At 36.5% G+C, this 18,611-nt stretch overlaps 1 protein-coding gene across 5 annotated transcripts in view; it reads left to right on the top strand.

Annotated features, from left to right (window-relative positions):
* The window catches only part of CCDC88A (coiled-coil domain containing 88A), a 125,952-nt gene that overhangs the window by 13,279 nt on the left and 94,062 nt on the right, over positions 1-18,611 (top strand). For all 5 annotated transcript variants that reach the window (XM_032652632.1, XM_032652633.1, XM_032652631.1 and 2 more), the window contains exon 3: positions 17,406-17,514. In XM_032652632.1, coding sequence (XP_032508523.1) covers positions 17,406-17,514 — 109 coding nt within the window. The remainder of the gene's footprint in view (positions 1-17,405; positions 17,515-18,611) is intronic.

Below are 18,611 nucleotides of genomic sequence, written 5' to 3'. Positions count from 1 at the left end.
CGTTGGAGAACCAGAGTAGGCTAGCTTATGGGAAACCTGAAAATTAACTACAGGTAGTATAAATTAGGCTGCATATGGCAGGCATTGGAGAGCCATTTAAAATTCCTTATTAGAGGATTAAAAGTATTATTTTAGGAAAGTAACTTTGGCATTAGTTTGCAGAATAGGTTGAGTATGGAGTATGAGTATTGTTTATTCAATTTATTGAGAATAGACTATTGGGTTGGCCAAAAAGTTCGTTTGGGTTTTCATAAAATGTTATGGAAAAACCCAAACAAACTTTCTGGCCAACCCAATATTTACAGCATTGTAAGTACTGAGAATTATACCAGTGAATCAATGGAATCATTCTATCAGTGCTTGATGAACAGGTGGTAAGGAAGATAGATGGTTAGTAATGGATGTCATTTATGCTTTTGGTGTTGAGGTCCTAGATCAGGACGAGCTGTATGATTAGAGGAGCAAATTCAAGAACTACTGCAAAAGAATTGATGGAATTCTAGGTATAGTGTGTGAAAAGGAAGAATGAAAGACGATGCCAAGGTTAAAGCTGAATAGACAGACTATACTTAAAATTATATACTTATAGGAAAAGTGATATGAAGTTTGGATACTATTTTGCATGAAGAAATAAGGATATTTAATTTCTTTTTTTTTCATAACTTGCAACTAAAACATTTAAATGTATAAGATAGTCGTGTGTTTTGACAGTGATGCCTAATTTTGTATGAGAAACATTTCAATTGCTGTGTGTTTGTGCTCTTGTTTAAATTCTCATTACTATTAGTTAATGCATATTTCATCTATGAATTTATTTAGTAAAATAGTTTTAGGATGTGTTATTACAGTTCTTTTGGGCTTTTGGAATGCTTTAAAGTCTACATTTATGGGATATAGCTTTTGTACGAGATTTAACAATTCTCTGAAAATTAAGTTGCTTTTTCTTTTTGGCTGTGCTACACGGCTTGCAGGATCTTAGTTCCTCCCCCAGGGATTGAACCTAGGACCTTGGCAGTGAAAGCGCTGAGTCCTAACCACTGGACTGCCAGGGAGCTCCCATATTGCATTTTAACTGTTTAGAATTTAGCGCTCATTATGGCATACTTCTGTTAATTGTGAGGATTTAAAGTTTTGTCTGTGCTAATAGAGGTTAAAACAGTGTTTCAGAGTTTATGTAGTGCTGTCTTCAAATTTTTCTGTTATCCGAGAATATTCATATAATTACTCTGTTTTGCACGTTATTCTGAAGACATAGGCTGTTGCAGAGTTATTTACTCTGGTCTTCTTTGCGTAGTTCTCCAGAGTTTTTTTTGTTTGTTTGTTTTTAATTCTATTTAAAAAATTAAATTCTTAAATTTATAGAGAAAGTAAGCTCATTATTTATTGAGTATTGCACATTTTTTCTTTTGAACATCCCATTATTCATGAACTTTGCTGTTCCCAGTCACTTTTAACCTATTCTAAAATCTTAGGTCATCTGTTCCTCTATTAAAAACTAATGACCCATTTTATTATATTGGATGTCCCCAAAACAGTTTATTCCTCCTGGGCCATTTGTAGACCATCTTGCCTATTAATCATTCCTTACCTCCCTATTTGTGTGTGTTTCTTCTAACCTGGTTTTCAGTTGATCACATCTTTTTCAATACTACACTTGTTTTACATGTGGCTATTTTTTCTCTTCTGTTTTACTTCTTTTTACTGTATTTTTTCTTTCATTTCTGTCTGTCCTTACCAGTGCCTTTTAAATAGGCATCTATTATTTTGCTTTTAATTGGTGGGCTTATAATGAAGTTAGCTTGTGATCCTTTTGGATCACTTTTATGGTGTCCTGAAAAGGGCATATTAAACCAATATTGTTGAATAGAATTCTGCTCTTTATAGAATTCATATTCTTAGAGTTACCCTTAGAGTAATGGGGGTTATTTTTTTTAATATTAGAAGAACTGATGATGAAAAAGTATTTTCTTATCAAATTTTAAAACTTTTTACTTCAGGTAAGATTCTATGATTATGTATTTTAGTTCATTAATTAGAAGAGATTGTACGTTGGAAAATACTTTTTAAACTTTTTCCTCATTTTAGAGGGCTTTATTGCTTCTCAAAAATGACAGTGATACCTGTCACTGATAATTAATCAAGTGAACTATTTAAATTACCCTGGAAGGGTTAAGGTTAAGTATCTTTAGTGAATCAATGGTGTGGGAGTGAAAGCCATACTGGTTAATAAGTCTGTCACTGATCAAGGAAAATACCTAACTACATATCAGCTGAGTTTGAGATTTCTTGAGTCTCTAGGACTGACTGGATCTGGAGCATATACTGCCCTAGGATACTGATTTAAACAAACTTCTGTGACCCTTTCCTTTTTTTTGCGGTACGTGGGCCTCTCACTGTTGTGGCCTCTCCCATTGTGGAGCACAGGCTCCGGACGCGCAGGCCCAGTGGCCATGGCTCGCGGGTTCAGCCCCTCCGCGGCATGTGGGATCTTCCCGGACTGGGGCACGAACCTATGTCCCCTGCATCGGCAGGCGGACTCTCAACCACTGCGCCACCATGGAAGGCCTCTGTGACCCTTTCTTAAGGCTTAAGGACAGTGGGTGAAGGTTCCGTCACCAATCAGTGATGCTCGTTGGTGCTATATAAACAATTTTTGTTTCAGTGACTGGCCATGTAGTTGACCACTGAATAAATGAAGATTCTGTTATTTTATGAAGGCACTGATAAGCATAATAGTAAGTCCTCTGGTTTCTGTAATCAAGAACAGGAGTTGATTTGCCTAATACAGTGGTTCTCAAAGTGGGATCAGCAGACACCTGGGGGTCTATCTGGATCTCTGTCAAGTCAAAATTATTTTTATAATAATATTAAGGTGTCATTTGCCTTTCTTGCCTGTGTTGCAAAAGCAATGATGGTATGAAAGCAAAGGTGGGTAAAACTGCTGACATCTTAGCATGAATCAAGGAGTAGTACGAAGTTGTGCTGGTAGTCATTGTATTCTTCACAGTTGTGGTTAAAAAGAAATCCAGCTTCACTTTAAAGCGCCCTTGATGAAGCAGTAAAAGTTATTTTATTGAATCTTGACCCTTGAGTACAGGTCTTTTTTTTTTTTAAGGCGGCTCCACGTGGCATGCAGGATCCTAGTTCCCCAACCAGGGATCAAACCCGCGCCCCCTGTATTGGGAGCGCAGAGTCTTAACCACTGGACCGCCAGGGAAGCCCCCCTATACGTGTCTTTTTTACATTCTGTAGGAAAAAATGGGAAGTATGCATAAAACACTTCTGTTGCCTAATGGAATATAATGATTATCTCAAAAAAAAGTACTCATGATTTTTTGAGTTACAAGGTCGAACAAGTCTCTGTTTTGTGGAGCACTGTTTTTTTTTAAATTTATTTATTTTATTTTTATTTATTTTGCTGTGTTGGGTCTTTGTTGCTGTGCGTGGGCTTTCTCTAGTTGTGGTAAGCGGGAGCTACTCTTCATTGTGGTGCGAGGGCTTCTCACTGCGGTGGCTTCTCTTGTTGCAGAGCACGGGCTCTAGGCACGTGGGCTTCAGTAGTTGCTGTGCGTGGGCTTTCTCTAGTAGTGGCAAGCAGGTGCTACTCTTCATTGCAGTGTGCGGGCTTCTCATTGCGGTGTCTTTTCTTGTTGCGGAGCACGTCTAGAGCACAGGCTCAGTAGTTGTGGCGCACGGGCTTAGCTGCTCTGCAGCATGTGGGATCTTCCTTGACCAGGGCTCAAACCCATGTCCCCTAAACCTGTGTCCCCTGCACTGGCAGGCGGATTCTTAACCACTGCGCCACCAGCGAAGCCCTGGAACACTGTTTTTACTCGAAAGAATGACTAACAGACAAACCATAGTTATTCAGGCTTGAGTATTCGGTACCTTTTCAAAAATGAATAGTGAACCTATCACTTCAAGGAAAATAACTGATACTATGTTTGTCAGTGACAAAATTGAATTATAGAAACCATGAGCTTGGTAGCTTCTCAATATTAAAAGACATTTCTAATGAGATTGGAGGTGATAAAAATCAATGTAATTTTAAAATATTGAATAATAAAATGTGCAGCATTTGGAAGATTGTATAACTCAATGAACCAATTTTCAAAATGACCAATGCTTGATAAGAAATCATGCATATGTAAAAGATCCATTCAACATGCCGGCTAAACCAATGAATTTTAATGTATAACAGTAAGAAAAGTTCATTGATAAGGGCTTCGGATTCCAGATTTCGTCCAAGCTTTAAAAAAATACCACTTCACTGAATTTTGGTAGTATCAAAGAAGAATATCAATAATTATCTGAAAAAGCTATTAAAATACTCTTCCTTTTTCTGACTGCATGTTTATGTAAAGTCAACTTTTTTCATATACTTAGACAAAATAATGTATCACAACACATTGAATGTAGAAACAGATTTAAGAATTCAGATGTCTTTTATTAAGCCAAACATTAAAGAGATTTGAGATTTACTAAGTTATGAAAGAATGTCACTCCCCTCTAAAATTTTTACTGTTTTTGAAAAAGATACATACTTACCATAAAAATGCTCTTTATGTTAACATATGAGTTTGTTATTTTTATATGGACTAATAAATTATTTTTTACTGCTTAATTTTAATTTCTAATATAGTAAATATAGATAGATGTAACTCACATAAATAAAAGCTCCTTAGAGTTATCAGTAATTTCTAAGAGTGAAAAGAGGTCTTCAGGGGACTTCCCTGGCGGTCCAGTGGTTAAGACTTTGCCTTCCAATGCAGGGGGTGCGGGTTTGATCCCTGGTCAAGGGGTAAAGATCCCATATGCTCGTGGCCAAATAAAAACAAAACATAAAACAGAAGCAGTATTGTAACAAATTCAATAAAGACTTTAAAAATGGTCCACATCAAAAAAATCTTTTTAAAAAACGAGTGAAAGAGGTCTTCAGACCGAAAAGTTAGAAACTTCAAAAACTAATTTTTGAAGGGTTCATGTTGGCTCATTCTAAGAAGTAAAGGGTAGATCTTTAGTCATTTTATCCAATTCAGATAAAACCAGAGTTAAGTGTATTGGATTTTTATTCTATTTGTATCCATTTGCATTTTTTTTTTTTTTTTTGCGGTATGCGGGCCTCTCAGTGTTGTGGCCTCTCCCGTTGCAGAGCACAGGCTCCGGATGCGCAGGCTCAGCGGCCATGGCTCACGGGCCCAGCCGCTCCGCAGCATGTGGGACCTTCCTGGACCGGGGCATGAACCCGTGTCCCCTGTAACGGCAGGCGGGCTCTCAACCACTGCACCACCAGGGAAGCCCCCATTTGCAATTTTTAAATCAAATCATTAGTTCTGTTTATTCACTGTTAAATCAGTGAATATCATGCTGTACTGCTAGCTAAATCTTGGGCTAACTAGAAAATGTCAGATATTTCTTCAACTTTCGAATCTTAAATTATGTATCTTAAATTATGAGGATGTACAGAGGGGGTTGGGCTGTGTCCATAATGTCTATGTGGTAATTATGTAGCACATACCTCTCCAAGAATGACTATTCAGTCATTATGAAGATCAAATTAGTTAACATATGTGAAAATATTTTGTAGATATTTAAAAGATTATATATTAATATTAGGTTTTATTGTTGGCCTGTTGGCCATCATGCACAATGATTGAGCTTGTGAGAAGGGGGAGATACTACTAAGGTGAAGGGATACTTTTTTAAAACCACTTATTCCCCTGATATGTTACTACTTGGATAACCCTAAATGTGATGATATTTACCCAGTTAATAATTTTTCATAAAGCTATCATATTGGTATATGTACGTTTGAAGTCAGATATGCAAATAACTTACTTATTTCAAAATGTTTCGAGGTGACATGTAAATACTATGCAGTTATATATTTCATAATATAAAATATCTCAAAAAATGTTTTAAAAGCCCTGTATACAACTAGCTTTAAATTAGAATGGCATTATCAAAAACATGAGCACATGTAGTTGTTAAGCACCAACACTAAACAGATGGTTCAAGAGGATACATAAGAGGTTTGAAGTCTGGGTAGAAGAGCATAAAGCCATTAAAACTATCAGATTTCTGTTTCTCATAGATATTAGTCAATAAATAAGTAAAGACATAATCCTTGGTTATATAAGGACCAAATCTCAGAATATTAGTGTTGCAGAATTACTGTCTTTTCCTTCCTCTTTTACTCTAATTTAAAAATTACTGTATACAGTGGTAGATAATACTATAGCCTGTTTATTGAAATTAATGTATCTTGTCATAAGTAGGTCATTTATAAATGTGAAATTGCTTGAGGCTGTCTTTTACTGCCATGTTGCATTTAACTTCTGGTTGGACAGATTTGAGCTATATTGCTGGGCTATTTGCCTCTAAAGCATTTTTCAGTTTTCATCTTATAAGAGGAAATGGTCAATTTGAGATTATGTTGGCTTAGAAATAGTTGTATATAATTAGAAAGGTACTTGCTCACCTATCACATGTGTATCATTCAATAGCTCATCTTTTATTTTAAAAAAAGTTCTTTCCAAAGATAAAGTCTTTTTTTTAAAAAAAGTATGCTTTCAAAACGAGCTTAAACAAAGTTTCATTATTATGATTGTCTATTCTGAATTAATCTTTGTTGAGCATTTTAAATATTAAACATGAAGAAAAGACAGGATATTTAGAATACTGAGTAGACTACAATTTCTTTTTAGAGAACTCTGGACTCATACCAAGTGTGTTTAAATTTCTGTACTGGAACTTTTACTGTGTAAAGAAATAAACCTTAAAATACATGCAGGAATGGAGTGCTTTCTGTATTTACATAAAATGCATACTTTTTACAGAAGAAATGTTTTATATTGTTTTATTTTCTTAGGCATAGTCTCACACATCTTACGACCCTCAGTCTCTAGCATTGAATCTTGCATATATAGCCTCATATTTTTCCCTAGAAGTAAATGAAATAGACAGGTTTCATGAAACAGAATTTTTTGTGGGTGTCTTTTCCCTCTTTAAAAAAATGTTTTACATGGTTAAAAGAATTAGTTAATACCAAAACGTTCATAATGAAAAACAGCAATCCCTGCCCTAACTTATTACATCTCAGTTCTGTTCCCCAGAGTAAAAACTTTTAACTTTTTTTTTAGCAGTTTCTTCTGTCACTTAGCCCCAAATATAGTGAAAAAATGCCTACCCTAGTTTTTATTTTATTTTTTTACCCTAGTATTTCTTGGTTTATCCCTTTTAGGCATTATCTACTGACTTCCTGATAATGGTAGGTGAGATTTTAGCCTTTTTTATGTCCCATCTCTTTATTTTCTTACCCTGTCCTTCTAATTTGTTTCTTTATTATAAATTTAGTTAAATCAGTAATCAGTATTCACATATAATGTTTCCTTCAGAGGCAGGTAGTGTATCATTATTACGTTTTTCTTTTTTAAAAAAATAGTACTTTCCTAAAGTTACTAATTTTCTTTATCCTGGAATTTTTTTTTTTTTGGCTGCTTTGGGTCTTTGTTGCTGCATGCAGGCTTTCTCTAGTTGTGGTGAGTGGGGGCTACTCTTCGTTGCCGTGCACGGGCTTCTCATTGTGGTGGCTTCTCTTGTTGCAGAGCATGGGCTCTAGGCATTCGGGCTTTAGTAGTTGTGGCATGAGGGCTCAGTAGTTGTGGCTCGTGGGCTCTAGAGCGCAGGCTCTGTAGTTGTGGCGCACAGGCTTAGTTGTTCTGTGACATGTGGGATCTTCCCAGACCAGGGATCGAACCCGTGACCCCTGCATTGACAGGCGGATTCTTAACCACTGTGCCACCAGGGAAGTCCCATAAAGTTACTAATTTTCTTGATTTGCATAATTTTCAGTAAATCCATCCTTAAATGTTCAACTGTTTTTCATGGGAGTTGAGATTAAGACTTTTCAGGCAGTTTCACCTGAGGGAAGTCCTTCTCACATAAAGAGATCATGTTCTTGGGGTCAAAGGGCCTGTTTTCATGATCCTATCATATGTCAGTATGACCCTAACCCAAGTTAAGCGTGAATCAAATGGGAAACCCAAGCCTAGTAATCGAAGGTTTGTTGCTCTCTAGGTCCATACCTAGAGTGCTTAGCAGTTACTTTTTTCCCAGATTTCTAAAGTAATTTCATCTGATATCCTTAGTATATAAAAGCTGAACTGTTCCCTCTTTTTATATTCAGAGTTGTTTTAATTGTTATAAACAAACTTTCTCGGAGGCTGAAGAAACTTAACATAAAACTTACAGATTTTTTTTTTGTAAAAAAACATTCATAGAAGATTTTGAACAAACCAAAGTTCTAAATTCTTAAAACTTGCTAATTCTTAGAAGAGTTTTATGCAAAGGAGACTATAGGCCTTTCTGGCAACTGAATAAATTTTGAAATGTCATTTGAGGAATGTTGGACATAAAATTTTAAAAGAAACTTTAGGATTTAATTTAAAAAATCACTTTAAGAGCACAGAGAAGCTTGGTAACAATTCTGTCAGGGCAAAGATAATATTTACATTATAAAATTTATTAAAGTGGGAATGAAATCACATGTGTTTATTGGGATGTTACATATCCATTCCAAAGTATAATCCAAATTATATATTGTCATGTAACAATGGGCTTGCACTGTAAACTTGTACAGTTTTTTTAGTTTATATACCTCTTCAGTAGTAATATCAAAACTAAAATCTTTGTCATCAGGATTAAATACCTAGGTTTTTTTGTGTGTGTGTGTGGTACGCGGGCCTCTCACTGTTGTGGCCTGTCCCGTTGCGGAGCACAGACTCCGGACGCGCAGGCTCAGCAGCCATGGCTCACGGGCCCAGCCGCTCCACAGCATGTGAGATCTTACCGGACTGGGGCACGAACCCGTGTCCCCTGCATCGGCTGGCGGACTCTCAACCACTGTGCCACCAGGGAAGCCCACTACCTAGGTTTCTTTTTTTTTTTTTTTTACCTAGGTTTCTTAATAAAATATTACTGTAATGAACTGGAGGGGGGAAGGAAATGAATATTCTTTAGTTTGATTAATCACTATGAAAACAATTAGGAATATGCTCAAACAATATAATAAAAACAATGATTTATTGTATACGTGCATTTTATAGATATCATTACCGAAACCTTTTTCTTTCTGTCTTTTCTTTGTTGTCCTGAATGATAAGAGAAAAGGTTGAAGGAGAGAGAGTAAAGAGAAAAAGTTGTAAGAGCCTAGGCAAATTACTACTTTGGACTTCAATTTTCTGATTTACAGTGAAACTAGATAATCTCTAAAGTATTTTTTAGATCTAAATGTTATCATTTAGGAGATAGTCATGGGTGAGAGGTAATTTAAAGGAATTCAAATATAGAATAAGGAAAATAGAAATAAAAAGATGGAAGAAGACTAGAGAGAAAAGATATTTACTGAATGTCTGTGATTCCAAATGAAATTTACATAACTGTAGTATATGTAACATTTTTACTAGGGTTATTCCTACTCTCTTTTCCCAGTTACAAACATACTTTTCTCCACAATGATAGCATGACTAAACTAAGCTCTTATACATTAAGTAATATAGCCACCGTATGTACTCAATGAGGATTTAACTTACTGACAGAACATGTACCAGGTTGATTACATAAAACAGGATTTTCCCTTCAGCTCTCTGAATTTTTAACCATGACCTTCTGACCACTCTGTTGTCTTTTCTCTGCCATGACACGTGATCTGACTGCTGCAGTGTAGTGTCCTTATTTTTGTAAGTTACTAGTTCTGGGTGATACCTTTACCTAAGAGACCCACTTTTCCACTTATACTGCCATTTGCTTTGGGCAATTCATTACTCATTATTTGCTTTAAGTATAAATCAGTCACAAGTTGGATTTAACTCACTTTACTATTATTCTTGCTTGTTCTGTACATCTCAAATTGTGGTTTAGGACTCTTGTTACTCAACTGATCTTTGGGACACAAACTTAGTAGGGAGTGTCTAGTCCAGACTGCCAAATGAGTTTTTAGCTTGGAGAATGTCATTTCATAACTCTTTTTTTTTTTTTTTTAGATGTTGGGGGTAGAAGTTTATTAGTTCATTTATTTATTTTTGCTGTGTTGGGTCTTTGTTTCTGTGCGAGGGCTTTCTCTAGTTGTGGCAAGTGGGGGCCACTCTTCATCGTGGTGTGCGGGCCTCTCACTATCGCAGCCTCTCTTGTTGCGGAGCACAGGCTCCAGACGCGCAGGCTCGGTAGTTGTGGCTCACGGGTCCAGTTGCTCCGCGGCATGTGGGATCCTCCCAGACCAGGGCTCGAACCCGAGTCCCCTGCATTAGCAGACAGATTCTCAACCACAGCGCCACCAGGGAAGCCCCCATAACTCTTAATAGTAAGCAACAATTTTTAAAACACTGTGCTTGGTCTCAGATCATTTATTCTTTTTATTTATTCAAACATTTGGTTAGGATATATGCTAATTTTTAGAGAATAAGATAAGGTCTCTGCTATCAGGGAGCTTACATTCTAGTGAGAAAGTGAGAGGCATAAAGGCAATTAGTATTGGAAGACCCATGATAGAATGATGTACCAAAAACGGGGATTAGTTGTTATACTGTGGGGTGGGGCTGATGGAGTAAATAGTCTAGGATTGTAAGGATGATTCAGTGTTAAAAAGGCAACAATGTAATTCACTACATTAACATATTAAATGAGAAGAATCAGATGGGAGTAGATGTAGGAAAAATTCAGCACCAGTTAAGATATTGGATAGGAATAGGAGGGAACTTAATTTGAAGAAAGGTATTCATCAGAAAATTACAGGGCTTCCTTGGTGGCGCAGTGGTTGAGAGTCCGCCTGCCGATGCAGGGGACACGGGTTCGTGCCCCGGTCCGGGAGGATCCCACATGCTGCGGAGCGGCTGGGCCCGTGAGCCATGGCTGCTGAGCCTGCACGTCCGGAGCCTGTGTTCCGCAATGGGAGACGCCACAACAGTGAGAGGCCCGCGTAGCTAAAAAAAAAAAAAAAAAAAAAGAAAATTACAGTGAACATTATGCATTCATGGGAAAACATTAAAAGCATGAAATTTGTGAACAAGATAAAGGATAGCTCTTATCTCCATTATTATTTGTTAATACAGTAAGTAAAGAAACAGAAATGAGATGTACGATTGGAAAGGAGGAGATAAAACTGTCATTTGCTGACAGTATTTTTTTTACTGAGAAAATCCAAGAAAATGAACTGAATAAATTTTGAAAGGTTTTCAATCAGAAGTGCAATATACAAAAACTACAGTTTTCCTGTTATACACTAGCAATGACCAGGTAGCCAATGTGATAGAAAAAAAATCTATTTCACAAACAAAAACCCAAGGAGGAAAAAAAATCCTACTTAAATGTAAAGACATTTGGGGGGAAATTTTAAAATTTTACTAATGCAAATGTCAGTCTTTATCAAATTAATATTTTAAATAAAATCCTAATAAATCTCAACAAGCTTTTTCATAGAATCTTATAAATATCCTAACATTCATAGAAAAGAGCAGCATGTATGACTAAGCAGGACAATTTACTTGTTATTTATTTATTTATTTTAAGCAGGACAGTTTAGAAAGCAAAAACAAAAGAGAGGGAATTGCTCTAATAGAATCAAGATGCTAATAAAGGTATAGTAATATTTAGAAGGTTTTAATGATATAGGAATAGACAAATGGGTTAAAGGAACAGAATAGACTCCAAAAGTGTATCCACACTTACATGGGAATCTAGTATGATCATAGAGATCAGTGGGAAACAATAAGCTCTTCAGTAATTGATGTTGGGATAATTGATTATCAATATGGAAAAACTAAAAATTTTATTCAAGAGAACCTGCAAGAGTACCAACAAACAACTTGTTAGAGTTTAGCAGGGTTTCTAAAGATAAGAGCAATACACAAAAATTGATTGCATTTACATATCAGTAGTAACCTACTAGCAAATATATTTTAAAAATATTACATTCACACTAACAGCAAAAACTAGAAGGTATTTAAGACTATAGCTAATAAAAGGCCTTCCTAGAGAAAATTATAAAGTGGTTTTGAAAAAGGACTCGATGGATATGATCCCAAAAGCACAGCACCAAAAGCAAAAATAGACAAATAGGGTTGCATTAAGCTAAAAAACCTATGTGCAATAAAGGAAACAGTCAACAAAATGAAAAGGCAATCTATGGTAGTTATAAATGTAATTATAGTAATAGATTTTGATCAACTGATAATTATGGGGAACGATGAGCGTATACTGATGTAAACAAACAAACACACGCATAAGTAAATTGAAGATAGGTGAATATCAGATTATTGACATAGTTTCAAAGTATGTCTTCACAAAATAATAATTACAAGAGGAAAATAGTAACTATAATGGAGAAAAGTGGCAGATACCAGTTTAGTCAAATGATAAAAGTGAATATCATCAGTAATGGGCTAAATTGAAATCATGTACCACCTCTTAGGATGAATTGGAGAAGATCAGAGCATCTCTTCTATATTTTTCCTGTCACAGATACATAACCTGAACTTAATTATGAGTAATATACGATTTAATCAGACAAACCCAATTGAAGGACATTCTATGAAAGTACTGGCCTGTAACCTTTTAAAGTGTCTAGGTCATGAATTTCAAGGAAAGATAGAAACTGTTCCAGCTGAAAGAGACTAAAGATTGCAATTCAGATTAGTGAATGCAAAGTGTGGTACTGAACTAGATCCTTTTCCTATAAATCCATTCCTATTTGGAACAACAAACTTGAATAGATTCTAAAGATTGGATTATAATAACTGTATAATTGTTAATTTCCCAATTTTGATAGTTATATGTGTTTGTACAAGATAAATACCAAAATATTTGTGGTATCAGGTCAGCAATTCTCAGGTGATTTAGGAAAAAGGCTGTACTTGTCCGTGCAACTTTTCTGTAAGTCTGATATTGCCCCATAGGTCATTTAGTGTCTTTCAGGTTTTTTTTTTTTTTTTCCTCTGTGCGCTTTGGAATTTTTTTTTTTTTTTTTTTTTTTTTTTTTTCAGTACGTGGGCCTCTCACTGCTGTGGCCTCTCCCGTTGCAGAGCACAGGCTCTGGACGCGCAGGCTCAGTGACCATGGCTCATGGGCCCAGCCGATCCGCGGCATGTGGGATCTTCCCGGACCGGGGCACGAACCTGTGTCCCCTGCATCGGCAGGCGGACTCTCAACCACTGCGCCACCAGGGAAGCCCTGGAATTTTTTTTTCCTGTGTATTCAAGTTCACTAATCTTTTGTTATAGTTTCCTATCTTCTGTTAAGCATATGCAATGAATTTTTCATTTCAGATACTGTATATTTTAGCTTTAGAAGTTCCATTTGGGTTTTTAAAAAGTAGTTTACATTTTTCTCCACATAATGTTTGTTTTTTTAAGTCCTTTAGTATATTCATAACAGCTGCTTTGAAATTCTTGCCTACTCTTTCCATGGTCTCTTTCATTTCTGGATCTGTTTCTATTAATTGTTTCCATTATCTTTCCTGGTTACAAATCACTTTTTTTTTTTTTTTTGCTTCTTTGCATGTCTAGTAATTTTTTATTTTATATTGGACATTGTGATTATTACATTGTGGTGTCTGGATCTTGTTCTTTAAGCAGTGTTGAATTTTGTTTTGGCAGGTTGTCAAGTTACTTGCAATCAGCTTAATCCCTTTTTGTTTTGTTTTTTTGGCCATGCTGCATGGCACGCGGGATCTTAGTTCCCTGACCAGGGATTGAACTCATGTCCCCTGCAGCGGAAGCACAGAGTCCCAACCACTGGACAGCCAGGGAATTCCCAGCTTGATCCTTTCAGTGCTTGTTTTAACAGCTTTGTTAGGGAGCTTCTGGAATAGCTTTTACTTAACTGCTAGTTTAGTTCCAAGACATGACTCTTCTGAGGTCTCTACTAATGCTCTAGGTGTTTACTCTGGCTGGTCGGAGCTTAAATTCCTCTGCACTTTGTGAGCTTTGGGTGTTGTTTAGCTTCCAGCTTTTCTGTGCTTGTACTCTGCTCAGCCTCCTGGAGTTTCAGGGTACATATGTATAACTTTGTATTTAGCCAAAATCTTAAGGGCATATTTTGGGAGCTTTTTGTTTGTATAGCTCTCTTGTGTCTGGTGTTCTTTAACTCCCTTGAACTCCAAACTTTGTCTCTTCAAGTTCAGAGAGACGTGGGCTACCCCTCCTTATACCTCATTCTGGAAAGTACCTTACTGCTTCGCCAGGGATTACAGTCTTGCATTACTTGCTGTTCGAAGTCTGAAAATAGTTATTTTGTATGTTTTGTCCAGTTTTCTAATTCTTGATGGCAAAAGGGCAAATCTGGTACTAACTATTCCTTCCTATTTGATCTTTTAGCTGAGTTTAGTTGTATTATTTTCTCACTTAGTACTATGAGCAATCTCAGTGTAGATGGTTGAGCTGATCCAGTGTCAGGGATTGACAGCATGAATGTGATCAAAGGACAGAAGGATCATTGTTGGGAGGGCTGGCAAGAGAATAGTTGAAGTAAAAGCAATAGTTCTCAGAGTATGGTTTGAGAATCCTTTCAGAGGGTCCATAGGAGTTTCCTACTTCCAAGTAAATATCCATGTGAAGCTGATTTTTTTCTTCATATACATGAACCAAAATAACACAAACAGTAGATTGAATGCAGAAGCAAAGATGAACATCAGCCTCTTAAGTTAAACCAGATATTAAAGAGATTTGTAAAAATAGTGAAACAATGCCAGTCTTCTCACTAAAATTTTTTTTGGTTTGGTATTTGTAAGCATGTAATAGGTTTATTCTTTTTTTAATGAGTTAATAAGTAAACAAATAATTGTGAAATTTTCTGTTTTATTTTCTAATACAGTAAATAAATATTGATAAATATAGCCCACAAAAACAGAAGAATTGCTGAAATAAAGCACCATAAAGTGCTGTCTAGGGAAGGAACTGAAGGCATTAGGAGTGCAGTAGACAGTGTAGAAAAAGGAAGGGATTAAGGAATGAGAGGTTTCTGTTCAGTTCCTATTCTCTATTGGATAGGTGTCAATTTCTTTACTTCTCTGCATTCTCGCGTGGACGTGCCTGCATTTAAAGTCGTAGGATAGTACTCTGTCCCAGCAACTTCTTAGGTTTCTGCTTTATAATACTATGCACTCAGCCCTTGCATAGGGAATCCTGATTTACTGTCTGCCATTTCACCTGGCAATGTCTTTTTCTAGTTTGCTCTCCTTGTCCTAATGAGGAGCTAGATCATCCTTACTTATGTTCTGGCATTAACTTACCCTTCTGTTCTGGTGCCACCAGTTTTACTTAAATTTCCCATTCTTTAAAAAAAAATTTTAATTAAAAATTTAAATTTTCTTCAGCTTTATTGACATATAGTTGACAAATAAAATTGTAATATACTTAAAGTGTATATAGTGGTGGTTTGATGTATGTATACATGTGAATGGATTCCCACCATCTAGCTAATTAACATGTCCATCACCTCACATTTTTACCTTTGTGTGTGTATGTGTGAACATTTAAGTTCTACACTCTTAATAAATTTCAATTATATAATACAGTAGTTACCATGTCTTACATTAGATCTTTAGGCCTTATTCATCTTGTAGCTGAAAGTTTGTATCCTTTTTTCAACCTCTCCATATTCCCACCCAACTCCCCCGCTCCCAGACGCAGGCAACTGCTTTTCTACTCTCTGTTTCTATGAGTTTGACTTTTTTTTTAGATTCTACATATAAGTAAGAATATATAGTATTTTTCTCTTTCTGGCTTATTTCACTTAGCATGATGCCCTCAAGTTTCATCCATGTTTTCACAAATGGCAGGATTTCCTTCTTTCTCATGTCTGAATAATATTCTTCTCTCTGTCTCTCTCTATATATACATGTGTATGTTTGTGTATGTGTGTGTGTGTGTATATATATATATATATAAATATATATATTTCCTATGTTTTTTATCCGTTTATCTGTTGAAGGACATTTGGGTTGTTTCCATATCTTGGCTATTGCAAATAATGCTGCAGTGAATGTGGGAGTGTCAGTACCTCTTTGAGATCCTGTTTACTTCCTTTGGCTTATATACCCAAAGTGGGATTGCTAGATCATATGTTAGTTCTATTTTTAAGTTTTTGAGGAACCTCCACAGTGGTTGCATCAGTACATTCTCAACAGCAGAGCACAAGGGGTCCATTTTCTCCACATCCTCACCAGCACTTATGTCTTGTCTTTTTGATGATTGCCATTCCAACAGGTGTGAGGCTCTTTGTGGTTCTGATTTGCATTTTCCTGATTATTAGTGATGTTGAGCACCTTTTCAGGTACCTGTTGGCCATTTGTATGTCTTTTTTGGAAAAATGCCTATTCAGTTCCTCTGCCCATTTTAAAATCAGATTTTTTTTTTTTTTTGCTATTGAGTTGTATGAATACTTTGTGTATTTTGGACATTAACCCCATTGGATATATGATTTGCAAATATTTTCTCCCACTCAGTAGTTTACCTTTTCATTTTGTTGATTGTATACATCGCTGTCCAGAAGCTTTTTAGTTTGATGTTAGTCACGCTTGTTTATTTTTGCTTTTGTTGCCTTTGTTTTTGGTGTCACTGAATTTCTCATTCTTAATGGTGTCCTACCTATTATTCTTGTTCAGTTTCTGCTACTTCAAACTCATTCAACCCTTTGTTTTTGTTTTTGTTTTTGCTGTACGCGGGTCTCTCACTGTTGTGGCCTCTCCCCTTGCGGAGCACAGGCTCCGGACGCACAGGCTCAGCAGCCATGGCTCACGGGCCTAGCCGCTCCGCGACATGTGGGCTCCTCCCGGACCGGGGCACGAACCCACGTCCCCTGCATCGGCAGGCGGACTCCCAACCACTGTGCCACCAGGGAAGCCCCCCTTTGCTTTTATTGAATCTACAAAGTTTACCCAAGATAAGCGTGTTCTCTTGTGTCATCACTCCACTCTTTAATTTCTCAGGGACATTGCCCACTCAAATATAGTCTCCATTTTCCAGTGAGAAGATACAACATTTATTGGTTATCAGCCTATATTTTACATTCTTGATTTAAATAGATTTATTTTGGGTTGTGGAAATATATATACTCAAAAGGAATAAAATGTTATTCATTGCAGGAAGGTGGAGAGACTAAATGAGAATGAAGGGCAACATCTGACTTACATTTTGCCACTGTCTTTGAAATATCAGATGCATTTATATCAATTTAAAGCACAGAATACATGTCAGAGTAATCATATGTCCTTTTAGTTCATCTGTTAATGAAGATGAATACACAGTTTGTTTAAAGAAAAAATGTATTATATGATTATTTTTAGTCATCTATAAGTTGATAGGTATATTTCAATATAACTTTTAAAGTATTTCTTTTTTTATTTCTTACAGTAATCCTAAATCGGAGAGTCAGAGAGTAAATAAAAAAGTCAACAATGATGCCTCACTTAGAATTCATAATCTATCCATTTTGGTGAGACAGATAAAATTTTATTACCAGGTAAGTGGTTCTTTTTTTAATCTAGTATTTTAATAACTCCTTGCATATTCACATTTTTGTGTTGTTTAGTATCGATGACCTAGTATATACTAAATGCTTATTATATATCAGATACTGGTCTGTTTGCTGGAGGTTGAGTAGTAATAACACAGTTTATTTCTTATGCAGTGTTAAAGATGCAAGCATGCACTTCATAATTATCTAATTTACAGATAAGTTTTGTATTTTATGAATTAAAAATTTTTTTAATTTCCTGAGAATTTATATAGTGCAACACTTTGTTAGCCTACTAGAATTTTGCCTTTGAACAGTATACTTTTTATTCCTTTTTTAAACTTAAATTGGATGCATATTTCAGAGTTTGAACATGAGCATTTTTTTTTTAATTTAATTTTATTTTATTTTTGGCTGTGTTGGGTCTTTGTTGCTGTGCGCGGGCTTTCTCTAGTTGCAAGGAGTGGGGGCATCTCTTCATTGTGGTGTACGGGCTTTCATTGCAGTGGCTTCTGTTGTTGCAGAGTACGGGCTCTAGGCGTGTGGGCTTCAGTAGTTGCAGCACGCAGGCTCAGTAGTTGTGGTGTGCGGGCTCTAGGGCGTGCAGGCTTCAGTAGTTGTGGCGCACGGGCTTAGTTGTCTGTGGCGTGTGGAATATTCCCAGACCAGGGCTTGAACCTGTGTCATCTGCATTGGCAGGTGGATTTTTTTTTTTTTTTTTTTTTTTTTGCGGTATGTGGGCCTCTCACTGTTGTGGCCTCTCCCATGGTGGAGCACAGGCTCCGGACGCGCAGGCTCAGTGGCCATGGCTCACGGGCCCAGCCGCTCTGTGGCATGTGGGATCTTCCCGGACCGGGGCATGAACCCGTGTCCCCTGCATCAGCAGGCGGACTCTCAACCACTGCACCACCAGGGAAGCCCTTAAGCTGTTCTTATTTTGTATTTTAGTTCTGTTTTTAAACCCCATAAATTAAATATTGAAAGTACTGTTAAATAAATCAAATCAGTGTTCTTTTAGATCAAGCTACATGTTTTCCTTTTTTTCCTCCTCATGGTTTTCTTTTGTTATCTCAGACCTGCCTTTGGTATTATTTTCTTACCGA

This window comes from Phocoena sinus, chromosome 13 (assembly GCF_008692025.1).
Source record: "Phocoena sinus isolate mPhoSin1 chromosome 13, mPhoSin1.pri, whole genome shotgun sequence".
Classification (NCBI taxonomy): Eukaryota; Metazoa; Chordata; class Mammalia; order Artiodactyla; family Phocoenidae; genus Phocoena; species Phocoena sinus.
Note: the sequence above shows the minus strand (reverse complement) of the source record. Positions and strands in the feature narration are given on the sequence as shown.